Raw genomic sequence first — 14,901 nt, forward strand, 5'->3', positions numbered from 1 at the left:
AATACGGACATTAGCCTTCCGAAGTACTTCGGAAACCAAAGTTCCGAAATTTGCTTAACCAGTTAAAATGACAGTACCAGAAACAATGCAGGCAGAATCACAAGTTCTCATAACCAGCTACATTGCAGGGCAGAAACAGATAAAATGCACATGAGAAATAGTTTAATACTACATCATAATACTTTGAACTTCTAATTAGTTGTACATATGTCATTGCTACAAACATCAATCCTAGTCTCAATCTTCTCCAAGGTCTATAAAGACATTCTCTTGAGGACCACCCGTAGGATCAATCCAAGCATTCAATTCTGCCGTAAATGTAGCCAAACGCGCCGCATACGGGAAGATCCATTGGTCGGTGGGTTCTTTGGCCAAAAACGGCCATTGGGGAGCTATTGTTGGCATAGGATGTCCCGGCTTAAGCTTGAGCTACATTTGAGAGTATAGCAATAAAGATAGATAAGAACAAAGTGGCTGAGTACAAAGTATACTAATTTAACGTGACAAGCGAGTGTAAGGTACTTCATAAAAGTTATACCTGAACAAAGTGGTTGGTGACGTGACCAACTGCTATAACGGGATGTACTTCCGGTGGGGCGCCTCCTCTCAATGGCAGATAAGTGTAACAACCTTTTAGTGAAATGGAGATGAAGACAACTTGCAACCTCGTAGCAATGAGGTACCCCATCTCCAGTAGAGACATCCACTTGTCTTCCGTTGCAATTGTACCAATCGGAAGGATGAGACGATTTTGTAGAGACTGAACCCTCTCATAACCAAATATGTTGCTATAGTAAGCGGTATTCTCTGAGAGTTCTACAAGCAACTCTTCCCTAATCAAAGGCCAACCGTCTTGACCTATGTCGGGTCTGAACAATGCAGCAACTGATCTATAACCACAATTACCATCTGCAATAACATCTATGACTTTTTCTATATATTGATGGAAGAAAGATGGCAAATCATCCAAGTATATGCTGGTGGAGGACTGCTTGCTCTTCTTAGACTTCTTGCTTCGAGGACAAGAGACTTTGTTAGGTGTTGGCTTGAGGCTATTGTTAACATGTTCCCAATAACAAGGATCACGTTGTAAGGATGGTTTTTGTTGACTAGGTGGTTTACTCTCCATAGCCTTGGACGAGCGCTTGGGCTTTATCTTCACTTGAGGAGGACACAGTGAACTACTAGAAGGACAATAGAGCTCTTTTACCTTCCTCCTTAGCATACTTTGGCCCGCAACATCCAAAGTGTTGAAATAAGCGGTCAAGCCATCAATCTCTGACTTGAGGTCTCCTTGGTTTGAGGCTTGACTCCCAATGGGTACATGGTCCCAACCAAGTATCTTCCAGAAAGTATGGATTGCCTCATACGGAATTCTATCATAACTATGAAGTGCACACGCACAAGGAAGCCCATGGGTAACTTGGAATGCGCATCCACAACCATCACGCATCACTCTGTTCTGTTCATCTTCCATGAGTTGCATGGCCTTTCTGGACACAAATCCCCTGATATTTGTATACATGGGCGACTTGAAACGATGTTCTACAAGGTTGATACTGCGCTCAAATGATGCCTTGATTTCATTGTGTCGTACAGTGGTCAACCTATCCACTGCATCCCACGAGGCGCACAAGTCACCTCTGCCGTCTTTCAGCATCCTCTTCAAGGTTGAGTGTGCACTTTCAGCCCTGCATACAAAAGATCATACTCTATCAATTTCTGGTAATAAAGCAAGACTATGAAATGAAAGATCACAACCAATAAAGTGTGCATTGTACCTGTTACTCGTTGTAGTTCCAAAATGCAACACAGAATTGGTCCACGCACTCACAAATTTCTCCTTGTGCTTTAACCATGTAGTAGAAATGTAGGATATGAAATCTGGGAAGTCCTTACACATGACACACATTTCCTTCCATTCCTCATCAAATTGTTCCACTGTTTCAGCATAAATCAGGCATTTCCAGTTCTCCATCACTGAAAGGGCAAAATCATCCGTGCCAATCAACACTTTGCATTTTGCCTCCACATTCTTGTTTATGTGGAACCGGCATAATAAATTGGTACAATTGGGAAGACATTGCTTAACAGCACTCAGTAAAGCCAAATCTCTGTCAGTCACAATCACTTGAGGTAATCTGGCATCATCGGCAATAAGAGACTTCATGCACTCCAAGGCCCAAACATAGTCAATTGTGTGCTCCCTAACTATGTAGCAAAATGCTATGGAGAAAGTCAACCCCGTAGAAGTGAGACCAACCATTTCAAGCAAGGGGATCTGATATCTGTTTGTCTTGTACGTGCAATCCATGATGACCACATGAGGGAATGTGTTGAAGAGTCTGACCGCATCAGGATGAGCCCAAAAGAGATCCCTAATCTCACTTGAATCAGCTTGTTGCCTTTCAAAGTGAACATACTTGGCTTCTACCAACTTCTTCATCAAATGTTGCATTTCTGTCAATGGTCCCCTCTCCTCTTTTTTAAACCTTTTGTTGCAACTGTAAACTTGAGTGATTGTAGTCAAGTTACTTGGATTGTTTTCCTTCAATGCCGCTAGTATTTGTCTCGGTGGAGTCCAAGTACTAGTCATGGTGCCCACAAGCCCCTTCTCTTCCTCTGTTAGTCGACCAACGTAGGGGTGGCCAACTAGTGATTTAGCTGGTTCATGGTTGTGTTTACCATCCATCACTTTCAGCCACCACATTCTATCACCCTTCGTAGGTCGTCCTTTGAGATTAAACTTACAATCAGTCTTTTGTGATGCGGTCTTTTTGTACTTGAATGTATTCGGGTCCTTGTATGGCCTGTAAATACCATGCTTCGCACACTTAATAGTAACAAATACCTTTCCTCCACTTATAGCATAGTCAGACCTTGCAATCACCAGCACATAACCATTCGCCTTTCCAACATTCTTAGCCCATTGTTCAAGCTCATCACGAGTATCAAATATCTGTTCAATGATAACATATTGCTTTAGAAATAAAACATCCTACCAACCATCACTAATTATTCAATGATCATCACATCATTTTCCAAATACATAGTAGTATGTTCCAACAAAAATTATTCAATGAATACCTGGTCAGTTGTAAATAAATGTGTGGCGTCCACGCTTATACGAGGGGGCACCCACGGAATGATATTGCTAGGAGGCTCAACATTCCCAGAACCGCATGCGGCATCGCATGCGGCATCAACCAGTAAATCTTCTTCATATAGGTACGGTTCAGTCATTCAGCCTGCATGTAACAAACTGCAACTGGTTAACTACTTCGGACATTGGGATTCCGAACTCGTTCCGATACAGACAATCCGAACTCGTTCGGATACAGACAATCCGAACTCGTTCGGATACAGACAATCCGTATCAAGCTCGACAGCATCAGAATACAAACAAACAATGGTGGTGCAAAACGAACTTCCAACAAACAACAATGAAATGTAACTACAATGATAAGTAAAGCAGGATATGAAGGGGGAGAGAAATGAAACTTACCAGAAGGAACTTGGTAGCAAGGTGGAACTTGGAAGGAGATGGTGGTTGAGGGTGGAGCAAGTGGAACTTGGAAGGAGATGGTGGTGAGGGGGAGGAAAACAAACGTGGAGGAAGAAGAGGAAGAGTGGTGGTGGTGGAGTTTTTTGAATCTGATTGTAATGGGGGGGTGGTGATGGGGTTGGTGGTGGATGAGTAATGGTGATGGAGTTGGTGGTGGAGGAGTAATGGTGCTCAAAAGGTGGCAGTGTGCGACAGGTTTTCGGATTCAACGAATCCGAAGTACTTCGGATTGTACGTTTCCGAATTATGTCTGTCATTTAAGTGTCAGATTCAACAAGGTATTATTCGAAACTTTGGATTCCGAAGTGTTACGAATACCCGGTGTCCGAAAGGGTAGTTCTGACATTTTTTAAAAAATCTGGGGTGCCATTTCTAAGCCCTGGGGTGCCAAATCCAGAGCTCGAAACAGAGAGAGAGGGGGAAACAAAACGAAGATTGAAATTGAAGCCTGAAGAGATCGTTGGACGGTGCCCGACGCAGACAGAGACAAGGTGCGTCGATTATTTTCCCCAATTTTGTATTTTGAGTTCTTCTCTAATTCTCTGGGTTTGCAAAGATTCCGACTTTACTGCTGTATTTGATCTCTGATTCTTCCTCCGTGAAAAAATTGGGTTTTGATTTTTACTCAATTTTGCATCTTTCTTGCCTGAAATTTCCACCCTTTATAGCTTGGAAGTTGGAACCATTTTGTGGGATGATGAAATTCTGGGGTTTACTGTATTGGGCTAGAACATGGTTAGATTTTTATTTTTTGGTGTGAATTTTAGGGTCCAATGTTGATGATACTTTGAGTGCTACTTTTGTAATTAACTAGAAGTTTGATTAATAATTTACACTAAGAGAACTTTGGAAACTAGAAAAATGTCAGTGATATATGAAATAATGGTTGTTTGTGAATTATCCCCTCGGAACACGAAACATCACACACACCACACTGAAGTTGTTTCTTAAATTTTTATTGAAGTCATTCATTTGTTTAAAATATTATTTTTAGAATTCTTTGTTTTGTTTTTGGGTGACATGATCAGATGGATCTGGAGAGTGAAAACAGACTAGCTGCTATGCTTATGAGGGAAGCAGCTGAGTTGCGGCGGCAGGCTGAAAAAGAAGGTGTTCTGGCTTATCTTAGTAAGCCTAATGTCCGGAATCGGCCAAATTCACGCTTCCTCACTGCTACTGTACTTGGGGTACAACAATGTTAGTCACTAATTTTACTGGTTATTATTGCTTTACATTGCCTTGTGTTTTATGGCTGTGCTTTTGAGAAAGTTTTAGGATTTTGTGGGAACTAGGAAATAATATTTTATATGCCTGTCATTTAATTGATCTGTTTGGTGAATGTGGGTATCTTTTGAGTTTAAAACATTCATATTCATTGTTTTTTTATTAGAGTGGGGGGTGGGTTTAGAAGAAGACAGGGGGGGAAACATTTACCATTACATATTATACAGACATATTGGAGAGCTTTATTCGACTTATGGGCTTTGTTCCATCTTTTTTCCTATTCTTTGCTTACTTACAGAGATCATCCAGAATGTTTGTCTCTTGTTTTTCCTTGGCTATATTGTCTAATTTATTCTGACTTTCTCTTTCTTATTATATGCAAAGACAATGGGTTGGGTATGGTTTGAGTTCTTTAGAAGTGGGCTTTCTTCTTTCTAGTGTCTTCACATGCACTGTGTGCGTCTAGTATTCATGGGTGATATATGTGACTGCTTTCTCTGTCCAAGATGTGTATCCTCTACTCGTACTCATGGGTTACGTACTTGGTACACTTGCCGTACTTTGTTTATCAGGGTTTATAGGATTTAGGTTGGGATGCACTTCAGAAAGAAATGTATGGAATTATAACCATGGACGTGGTCAAGATCACCATTTTTCTTGCAAGATCACACTATCTTACTATCTATTGATCCTGATCACAGTCATTGGTTTCACTTTGGTGCTGGTAGTTTATCTATATTAATGAAATTGAATTTCTTTTGGTGCTTTCCCCCAGCTAATCGAGTTGTGGAAGTAAATGAGATGTGGCGAGTACGGCAAAAAGAAAAAGAGCTGGATGAACGGGTTAGAGGTACATCATCAGATAAAAGCAGTGGAGACAGAAGCCATAGGGATGATAAAACATCAAGAAGTTCCATTGGTAATAGCACTAGAACATCTGCTTCATGCTCAAGTAAAAGACAATTTGAGATGGAGGTTAAAGACACATCAAAAGATAAAAATTCAAGTGACAGAAGCCACAGGGATAGTAAATTGTTAGGAAGAACCGGAAGACATGCTGTAATCGATGAAAGCACTAGTGCTTCTGCTTCATGCTTAAATAAAAGAGGACATGAGCATCCTCCAGAAGGTTTAAAGGATGAAGAGCTTGAGGAGTTTCTCCACTCAAGGTTTTACTTTTATGCATTCTGGTGTTTTTATATGCATGCATGCCTTAATATAATTCTCTCTCTCTCTCTATATTGAATTTAGAACTAAGGAAGCTCCATATTGGTGCAGGACCAAGCGAGGCAGAGGCGCTGTTGGTCCAAGAATGGATGAGACTGGGCCTTACCTTCCTCCTCATACAGATGGGGAGCCTAGTACTAGTCCTGATGCAAGGGAACGCCGTCGGGTTATTTACGGTCCGGAGATGCCTTCATCATTGAAGTTATATGAATCCTCTGAGGAGGAGACTGATGAAGACAGGCGGAGAAAGAGTAAAAAGTCTCGCTCTAGCTGCTCAGACAAGGAGCATTCTGAGAAGCGCAAGTCCAAGAAGAAATCTAAGCATAAGAAAAAGAAAAGGGACGAGAAAAGAAGTAAACATCATCATCGGTAATGCTGTTGTGTAATTCTATAATCTCTCACAGATGAATGTTATAATTTGCAATGGATATGGAACTCATGTTTGTACTTTGTAACATCTGTAACCTCAAAATGCAATTCCTCTTGGAGATATGAATTGTTTTGGCCATATGATGCAAGCAATTATTTTGCATTGTTTTATGGATTTCATTCCTATGGTGCAGAGTGCAGCCAATTCTTTTGGTCATATCACACTTCAGCCACATCTTTTTGCATCAAGATTATTTGCCTCTTTTTCGTGATAGTAATACAACAAATATACACCACCAGCCAAAGAATATGAGCTTGGCAAAAAGACAAACGTAACATTCTTGAAATCGAAAATATTGGCATCACAATGTGCTAAACTAAAAAACAAGATGTTTGGACCCTCTCAAGCAGAATCTTCTCTCCATGCTTCTCCGGAAGCAATTCTATGTTTTTAATTTCCTATCAAAATACATTTATTAATCATGAAATAAACTAAGTCATTAAAGCCAAATAGAGGGTTGAGATTTTGCATGAGAGCCAGACTCGAGAGGATCCTTGATGAAAGACAAGTGAGAAGCTTCTTAAGAAAAACGTATGTTTCACATATTGATCTGAATCGGAAGATTACTTTAGGACTTATTTTTTGTTCTGTCCTAATTTCAAGAATACTTAATATTATATTGAATTAGAGAACATAACAATTATTTCTTTCAAAATAAAATGAACCACATACCCATTACAGCATGTTTGGATAACATTAAAAAGTCTGTTTAATTACATTTGAAACAGAAATCCCACTTTCTCAAATAAAAAAAGTGAAAGAAATTTCATCCTTTTTATGTTCACCAGAATACACACTTAATTATGTAACTATGCCATGGATCCTCCTACACCAAAATTCCCATCAAGACTATTAGTATAATATTATTCTTTTGAGAGCACTATCACAGTATAAAGAGGGTCCGGTTCCTCTGCACTTATTTATTTATTTTATGCCTTTCCATCCTAGATGTGTATTGAATCGGTGTTGAATCATGCAAATTTGGCAGGAGGTGCTCTGTAATATGCAGGCACAGTTACTGGGAAGAACATTTGTCTGATTCCTTCAGCCTTAATAATAGGAAATATAATACCAGATGCACCCTGAAATGTTAATAAAATTTTTGATTCAGAATCATAAATTCAATTCTACCATTAATCACTAATATACAGAACTTGTTCCACCATAGATTAGCATTGGTATCTGAGAAAAAAAGAGATATACTAACCGAAATCAATCTAGCTCCAATCCACATGCGTTTTGGAGAAGGAAATGGTACCAATAAACGACCAACACCATAAATAGCCACGGCAAAGAAGTGGAGAACTAAGCTTAATGGCTTTGGATTTAGACCAGAGAGAAGAGCTATTGGTCCATCTGAGAAAACACCTCCAAGTGTCAAATAATCAAAACATGCCTGCCTCATTTCCTTACTAGCTGGATCAGGGGAAGCACAAAACACCTTGTATAATGCCCCAGCTAATGTGTTTATTGTAGATGCCACTGGCTGCAAACAAAACCAAGTTGTTTCTCATTAAGTTACTAATCAAACATGACAAAGGGTATTTAGCAAGTTAAGAATACAAGAGAGAGCTTAAGGAGGCAGGTAACACTTTATAAATTGTATATTAAGAGTCTGTTTGGATACGAGCTTATTAAGGTCTATTTACTGGAAAAAGCACTAAATATGCTCCACTTGATAAGTGCTATTTGGTTTGCATCCGAACGAGTCTACTTACCTTGCGAAGGGTGTAGAATGATTCCAGATATTTGCAAAGAGAAGAAGCACAATGCAGATCCTGCAAAGGCCTAAGAAGATCCCTTAACAAAACAATGTCAGACAAAGCAACAGTCATTCCTCCTCCAGTTAACGGGTGGCGCATGTTGAAGGCGTCTCCCATCAGAAGGGCACCGGGTGTGGGCTGAGGAGATGCAGGCATGCTTCTGTTTGGCATGCTTCTTATGCTTCCTTTATCAACCGCTGCTACAAATGCAGATTGCAGCTCTTGCGGAACCTGAAACACAGTTCAATTCCCTTCCATTAGTTGCAGAAACGTTTGCAGCCGCAACATAAGGAGTTATGGAGCCCCCGCATCAGCATCGCGGCCACTCCAACCTGCATTTGTCCGTAATTTCACAATGCACCAACAACCGCGACCCTAACCGCAAGAATGATTATTGTAAGATGTAAGAATGAATGATTATTGTACCTGAGGAGCTACTACTGTTTTCAAATAATGAGCCATGTCACCATTACCAATGGATGGTAATTTTTGGCCAGGCACATCAACCAAACACCGAATCTCAGTGCTGCTAATGGGGTAAAACAAGATGGGAGAAGGATCAGCCAAGACAACATGGCCATGGTTTGCATGTGGAAGGTTGCAGTTTTCCAGAACTAGACCAACAAAATGAGATGGTACATCAACCTGTACAAATAAGTGTACTCATCATGTGTCAAGCAACAATGAACTATAATTGAAAAAAGATAAAACCATGTAGGTGCAATAACATAATATGTTTGGATCCACTTTTATTCTTCTCAGAATTGGTACCCTCTCCACAGAAGCTGCTCTTAGTATGTGTTTGGTTCCACGTTTGAGAGTATTAGAATCACTTCTAATTGACTAGAATCACTTCTAGGTGGTTCTATAGATGTTTGGCAATCAACTTACATCATGTTTGGATTCACGTTTCAAATCTTCCAAAATCACTTCTACTAAAATGCTACTAGTAGCTTCTCTCGGAATAAATTCTCCTTCCAACATGACAATCTACCGTGTATCCAAACACACTTAAGAGAATTGATTTTGGGAGTGCATAGAAGCTAGAAATCAATAGGGGGAGTAGCTTATGTGGTGTACATATGAGATTTCATAACTGGATTTCACAAAATTATCCTATCGAAATCACTTTTCCTATTTTAAACGAATCCAAACAAAAATCATTTCACTTTCAACTCACTTTTTACCATAATCAGAATTACCAAAATCAATTTTATCCAAAATTTATTCTGAGAACACTGATCCAAACACATGTGAATCAACCTGAGTTCTTTTCTGAAGCACATCTCCACAAACGTGTAAATCTACCAAGTTTCCAAATACACATTAAACAAACAATCAATAATCAGCATGATTACCTTTGGGTTGCAAAGAGAACGTCTCAAGTTGGAGAAACAACCATCACATACTATGGTGAGAGGAGCCATTGCTGTGAGCTCTTGTCCACTCTTGGTTTTGTAGAGCACCCCTTTGATTGTCCCATTTTCTTCAAGTAGAGATGCGACAGTTCCTTGTTCTAACTTGACACTGCACAAAATTGGAAGTAAGAAGGTGTTTTCCAAGAATTTTTTTTAACTTCAGAAGCAAGGAATCCTTTCAGGAATGAAAATATGATAAAAACTTGTACTTTGGAAGAGATGAAGCCTTCTCTCGCATTCTCTGAATGAAACGGCCATTGTGAAAGCTTCTCCCAGAGATATCAGAGTCAAATTTTTTCAAGGGATAGGAAAGTTTGGTATTCTTCCCATCCTTGTAAAGTGCATATCCAAAGACTCTCTGAGCATCAATTTCATCCACACAATCTGCAATGACTCATAACAATCATTTTTTAAGTGCCTTGAATTTGTCCAGCAAAGGCAGAGGAATTTGCAAATTCAATGGACTAAAAATCCTCATCTATCAAATTCTAATTCTAATATATGTGTGTCACATTTGACATGTTTCTTGCGTAGTTGCTTACCTTCAAGACCCAGCTCAATTAGCTTAAGATAACCTCCAGGTTGTAGCAATTCACCCACAATCCTATCTGGTTCAGTTAGGTCCCTTTCAATAACATGCACTCTCCTTCCATCCTGAAACATGAAATAAAACTCAAGATCATTGATCACTTTAAAACAATAAACATATGCTTCATTGTGTAAAATCCCCAAGGTTCTCCAAAACATATATATTTTCCACTTGGATCCGGTTACATAAGTACAAACATATCGAAAAGACAAAACTTGTGACACAAAGTGGATCTCATGCAGGTAGTTTTACCTTGCATTTTTGGAAAAAAATTGATTCTACCGCTCGAACCTATGACTGCAAAGTCACATAGCAGCAACCTTAAGGTTGCGTTGAGCTCACCCTCATGTACAAACATATATATTGAGATAAAACTTATTTGCAGGTTGTGACTCAAGAAAACTGTTTCATTTCACAAACTTAAAAAAAAAAAAAAAAAAACTTTCTACCTTTCCAAGCGTGTAAGCAAGGGCTGCACCAGCAACACCAGCACCCACAATAACGATATCCACATCTTCTGAAGCTTCTGTTGAGCATTTTCCATTTTCTGATGTCCTTATAATTCGACCATTACTTTCTTCCTGAATTTTACTTGTGGCCTTCTTCTTAGCTGCAAAAGCAAAACCGTGCAAAGCAAACAAAAGAACCAAACTAGAAGCTGTAACACCCCGTTTTTAATTAAAATAATGTTGGTATTTTATTTTAATTAAGATTATATTGTATGGTGGTTTAATAGGTGATATAATAATACTTTAATGAAATAAAATATTTTTTTTGTGATGCTGGGTGTGTTTTATGAAATGGAAGAGAGCTAGGGGTGAAAGTTAGGATTAAAAATAGAGACAAGGACTAGGAGAGATTTTAGGATTTTTAGTTCAGCCCTTGAGGAATTAGGTTTAGATGGTTTAATAAGGATAGGGAAGCAGCTAAAAAAAAAAAAAATAAGAAAGAAGATGACGCGTGAAAGAAGGAGAAAAAAAAAGAAGAAGGCTGTGCGTGAAGTAGCAGGAAGAGAGGGAGAGCGGATCGGCTTCGGAGAATTCGAACGGGAACGGGGAGCTGCACTCAATCCAAAGGTAAGGGTGGGATTTTGAGTTTCTAATGGAATTATGGTGAATGATATTAGGGATTTGGGAGATGTAGAATTGTTTCTGTTAATGATGTTCTGGAAATCTGATTTGAAATCCATTGATTTTGGGATTTTCTTTTGTGTGATTGAACGGGGTGAGGGCAGAACCATAGTATGCTAGGAGTTTTGGGTTGAGGTTCCCTTTTGATTTTCTTTATGATCACGCACATAAGGACTGTTAGGTAGCATGCTTGTTAGGTTTTGTGTCTTGTTTGATGATAAACAACTTTAATCACTTATTTTGGAACATAAAACGGACTGGTCATTTTCCTGGTATGAACCGTGACTTTCGAAGCCTTTTAGAGCCTGTTTAGAGTTCTCGAATAATGTTGCGTTGAACTGAGAAAGTGTAGGCCTTTGAAAGAGCTTTCTGGAATGATATGGTACATAATTTTTGGTTGAGAGACGAGGTCTGTAAGTTCAGTTTAGTAAACCATGTTTTTCTGCGCTCTGTATCTGCTATCTCTCCCAATGAACTTCAACGTGATTTTTCACCTTGTTAATGTGCCCAGAAAATTCTTTGATGAACTAGAAAGAGGTGGAGTTTTCTGTTAGCTTTTCAAATTGAGGTCATTTGTAATTTTTGAACAAGTAACGAATCTTGTAGGTTATCTCTACTGAAATATGCTTCTGCTGTGAGCGTAATTCCTGAACTGCTATATGATTTATGCACGGATTTGATGATGCTGTGCTGCTGTCCAAAATTTCCTGGGCTGGACAGTACACTTCGAGACCTGTTTTCGCCCAGTTAGAGTGCTCAAATGAGGATGTGATCAACTAAGAAATTGTAGGACTTTAAGTTAGCTTTCTAGGCATATAAAATACATGATTTTTGGTTCAGTAACGAATTCAGGAGACCGCTTTTAGTGGCTGGTGTTCCTGCTGTTTTTCCAGATTACGGAAATTATGATTGTTTTGGAAATATAATTAGATTTAGCTTACATGTTGTATGAAAGTTAATGTCTTTATGTGCCATGTATTAGCTATGAGGATGATGCATGTGGCTGAACACCTTTAGCATGAAATCCATAATTTATTTACCATATGTGATAGCTTCTTCCATGATTGCATGCTTAAGTGAGTTGTTTCATTGATTTGGTGCCAAAATTGCCTAAGATGTCAGGGTAATTGTATAGTTGATAAAAATGCATGTGTGCTGAATTGTGTTGTTTTAAGCGATGTTAGTGATGTAGTGATATAGGCGCAATGCCTCATGTCGAAGTGATGATTATGAGATGTATACGTCCTTTTGAGTCGCATAGCATCTGCATACTCTGTGATGGCCTGTATTGGCGATTTGTGATGAAGGCTTATGCCTTGTGCCTCCAATAATTGGCAATTAGTGATGAGGGCTGAAGCCTTGTTGGTACCACATACATATGCATAGTCATTGTTGTGTTCGAATTGTATCCGAGTCGATGACGTTATTTGTGACTGTTTTAGTAACTGAGCTATATGAATATAAAAAGAAGTGGTGTGGCATTAATCTAGCATATTTATTGCCATTCTTATATTTATGATACTCGATATCTCACCCCTTCTGTTTGAATGTTACCCTTGTTGGTAACGTGCAGGTAATCAGGAGGAGTAGTCTATAGCCTTTATTTCGAGTTGGAGTCCTTGCTCTGATACGTAGCACTCGGGGGGGAAATGGACGCTTGTTTTCCTTCTGTTATAATTTGAATTAAGTTGTTATTTGAGAAGTTGTTTCTGTTTTAAGTTGTGGGCAAGATACTATGTTTTCTTTAAGTTTTAAAGACATTGGATTCGCTGCATAACTATTTGTCAAAGTGAACTAGTTCAAAGACTAATTAACTGTCACAAGAGCATTTAAGTTTATTTATGAGTTCATCTCAAAGTTTATGTGCTATGTATCTGTTACAAGAGCATTATGTTAATGTTTTAAGTGATTATGTAATGCCTCATGAGTGTTAAAATTTTTATCACTCTGATATTTGCAATACATATGCCGTTTAGAATTGGGGTGTTACAGAAGCTACAATCCCTCCCAGAATATAATGATAATCCATCGAAATGGATTGGTGAAGCTGTATAAATTTCAGAAGTAAAGGAAAGATAATTAAGAAGAAAGGTGGTAATGAAAAAAAAGAGTTTGATTATCTAGTTTCTTGGGAGTCCTTCCTTATAAGGGAAAGTGGTTGAATATAAGTACATCATATACTTGTTTTCTTTTTCTTTATTTTTTTTATATAGGAGCCAAAAATTCAATTAATTTCCAACTTTACCACCGATAATGCTTTTTAATTATTTCGCTTTCATTTCATTCTCAAGTCCCGGAAATTTGGAAGCATTTGGAGCAATGATAATGGCGGTTGCAGCTATTTGTTTGTATACATGTGGTAAATGTTGGTTGGGGAATCATACTAGAAACCAGAAACTTAAGGGTAGCAGATAGAAATTAATTCAAACTAGTACACTCAAAATATTGTCCTTATGGTATCCATGTGCGACACCGTTATTTAAACAGAAATATAAATAAATGAACTATCCGGAGACCAAAAAATAAATGTAAAAAGCGCCATTAACCAAGGCCAAGGCCACCAATTTAATATCAGCTGAGAAGTAAATAAAAGATAAGAGGCTGCACATAGCACAATAGGTTATGCTTCAAACCAGAATCCCATGCCATGACTATGAAAATTCAACTAAATGTGGAAACACTCGCCGTCTCCATAATTCCAATTAAACCCATGTGGTAGCAACTTAGCATAACCAAAAAAAAGTATCTTTTGCAATGCAAATTGCCAAGCAATAAGGTTACACAGCAAAATTGTCCAAACCATTCCACCAAAACCCTTAACAGAAAAATACAATTTTTAGTTAAAATTTTCATATGACTATGCAGTTTGCATTGAACACACAACTTAGCAAGTAGTTCAAGCTAGTTCCAGATATTTTAACATAATAAACAAACTCATCACTCATTTATATAACAAGCTTCAATATTTTCAAGAATACTTAAGCTTAAGCACAAAAGGAGCAAGATCCAAAAAAGGGGTTAAGTTATAATCCACTAAGAATCTTAAACAGATCCAATTGAGCTAATGATATAACTTAGAAGGAATCAAATGGTAAATGATGAAACTTTAGCATAAAAATGTAATCTTTACTACATGGAGTTCATGAAGTGTTCTCACTCTGAGCTGAGCTGTGACTGAGAGAGATTCAGATACCACCGACTGAATTTAGATTCTGTCATTCATACTATTTTATTTTTATTTTTTATTTTTATTTTATCTGTTTTTGGATAATTTGTTTATTCCACTTGTGTTTGTGTGTCTTGCAATCTTTTCTCCTCACTTTCCGTGTCATTTCATTTTTAAATTGATTTCGGGGTTAAGTTGTTTGATTTTTTTTTAAAAAAATCAACTTTATTCGGTCACCTTCGGATGCCGACTATTCATAATTCAGAAGAATATAGTTACATGTAAAGTTTTTCATTCCTCCCAATGTGTATTGAGTGAGAATTGAATTCGATAGTAAGTCATCAAAAAAGTACCAACGCGTTTCATTTAAAAAAGTATTTAAACTTAGT

At 38.2% G+C, this 14,901-nt stretch overlaps 3 protein-coding genes and 1 long non-coding RNA gene across 5 annotated transcripts; 2 read left to right on the forward strand and 2 right to left on the reverse strand.

Annotated features, from left to right (window-relative positions):
- Positions 1-30: 30 nt before the first annotated feature.
- LOC130722101 (protein FAR1-RELATED SEQUENCE 5-like) lies at positions 31-3,781 on the reverse strand. 2 transcript variants are annotated; one of them, XM_057572728.1, is made up of 5 exons: positions 3,506-3,781; positions 3,088-3,262; positions 1,782-2,959; positions 539-1,691; positions 31-429 (listed from the first exon to the last, which is right to left on the reverse strand). In XM_057572728.1, the coding sequence occupies exons 2-5, from the start codon at positions 3,241-3,243 to the stop codon at positions 238-240; spliced, it is 2,679 nt and encodes an 892-aa protein (XP_057428711.1). In that variant the 5' UTR covers positions 3,244-3,262; positions 3,506-3,781; the 3' UTR covers positions 31-237. The 2 variants fall into 2 exon arrangements, with proteins under 2 accessions (XP_057428711.1, XP_057428710.1); XM_057572727.1 differs by having other exon boundaries at positions 32-429; positions 3,088-3,248.
- Positions 3,782-3,924: 143 nt separating this feature from the next.
- Positions 3,925-6,524, forward strand: LOC130722102 (uncharacterized). Its single transcript, XM_057572729.1, has 4 exons — positions 3,925-4,056; positions 4,594-4,762; positions 5,565-5,958; positions 6,068-6,524. The coding sequence occupies exons 2-4, from the start codon at positions 4,594-4,596 to the stop codon at positions 6,387-6,389; spliced, it is 885 nt and encodes a 294-aa protein (XP_057428712.1). The 5' UTR covers positions 3,925-4,056; the 3' UTR covers positions 6,390-6,524.
- Positions 6,525-7,086: 562 nt separating this feature from the next.
- LOC130725798 (squalene monooxygenase SE2-like) lies at positions 7,087-10,890 on the reverse strand (the record flags this gene model as incomplete). The annotated part of the gene is made up of 8 exons (XM_057576987.1): positions 7,087-7,528; positions 7,654-7,932; positions 8,165-8,440; positions 8,636-8,854; positions 9,568-9,736; positions 9,837-10,011; positions 10,170-10,281; positions 10,666-10,890. Coding segments are annotated over 8 exons (1,566 nt in total), but the record flags the coding sequence as incomplete, so codon positions are not given.
- Positions 10,891-11,160: 270 nt separating this feature from the next.
- On the forward strand, positions 11,161-13,184 carry LOC130722450 (uncharacterized). Its single transcript, XR_009013964.1, has 2 exons — positions 11,161-11,292; positions 12,920-13,184. It is a non-coding gene; the product is annotated as an uncharacterized LOC130722450 (long non-coding RNA).
- Positions 13,185-14,901: the final 1,717 nt, after the last annotated feature.

The sequence above is a fragment of the Lotus japonicus genome, chromosome 6 (genome assembly GCF_012489685.1).
Source record: "Lotus japonicus ecotype B-129 chromosome 6, LjGifu_v1.2".
Taxonomy (NCBI): Eukaryota; Viridiplantae; Streptophyta; class Magnoliopsida; order Fabales; family Fabaceae; genus Lotus; species Lotus japonicus.

Excerpts from the sequence above, each read along its gene's own strand:
- LOC130722101 (XM_057572728.1), bottom strand. The coding sequence starts at position 3,243 with ATGACTGAACCGTACCTATATGAAGAAGATTTACTGGTTGATGCCGCA. Across the intron at positions 2,960-3,087 it reads ATTTATTTACAACTGACCAG|ATATTTGATACTCGTGATGA; the intron begins GTATTCATTGAA and ends ATCATTGAACAG. Across the intron at positions 430-538 it reads TCACCAACCACTTTGTTCAG|CTCAAGCTTAAGCCGGGACA; the intron begins GTATAACTTTTA and ends TCTCAAATGTAG.
- LOC130722102 (XM_057572729.1), top strand. The coding sequence starts at position 4,594 with ATGGATCTGGAGAGTGAAAACAGACTAGCTGCTATGCTTATGAGGGAA. Across the intron at positions 4,763-5,564 it reads TGTACTTGGGGTACAACAAT|CTAATCGAGTTGTGGAAGTA; the intron begins GTTAGTCACTAA and ends GCTTTCCCCCAG. Across the intron at positions 5,959-6,067 it reads GAGGAGTTTCTCCACTCAAG|GACCAAGCGAGGCAGAGGCG; the intron begins GTTTTACTTTTA and ends ATATTGGTGCAG.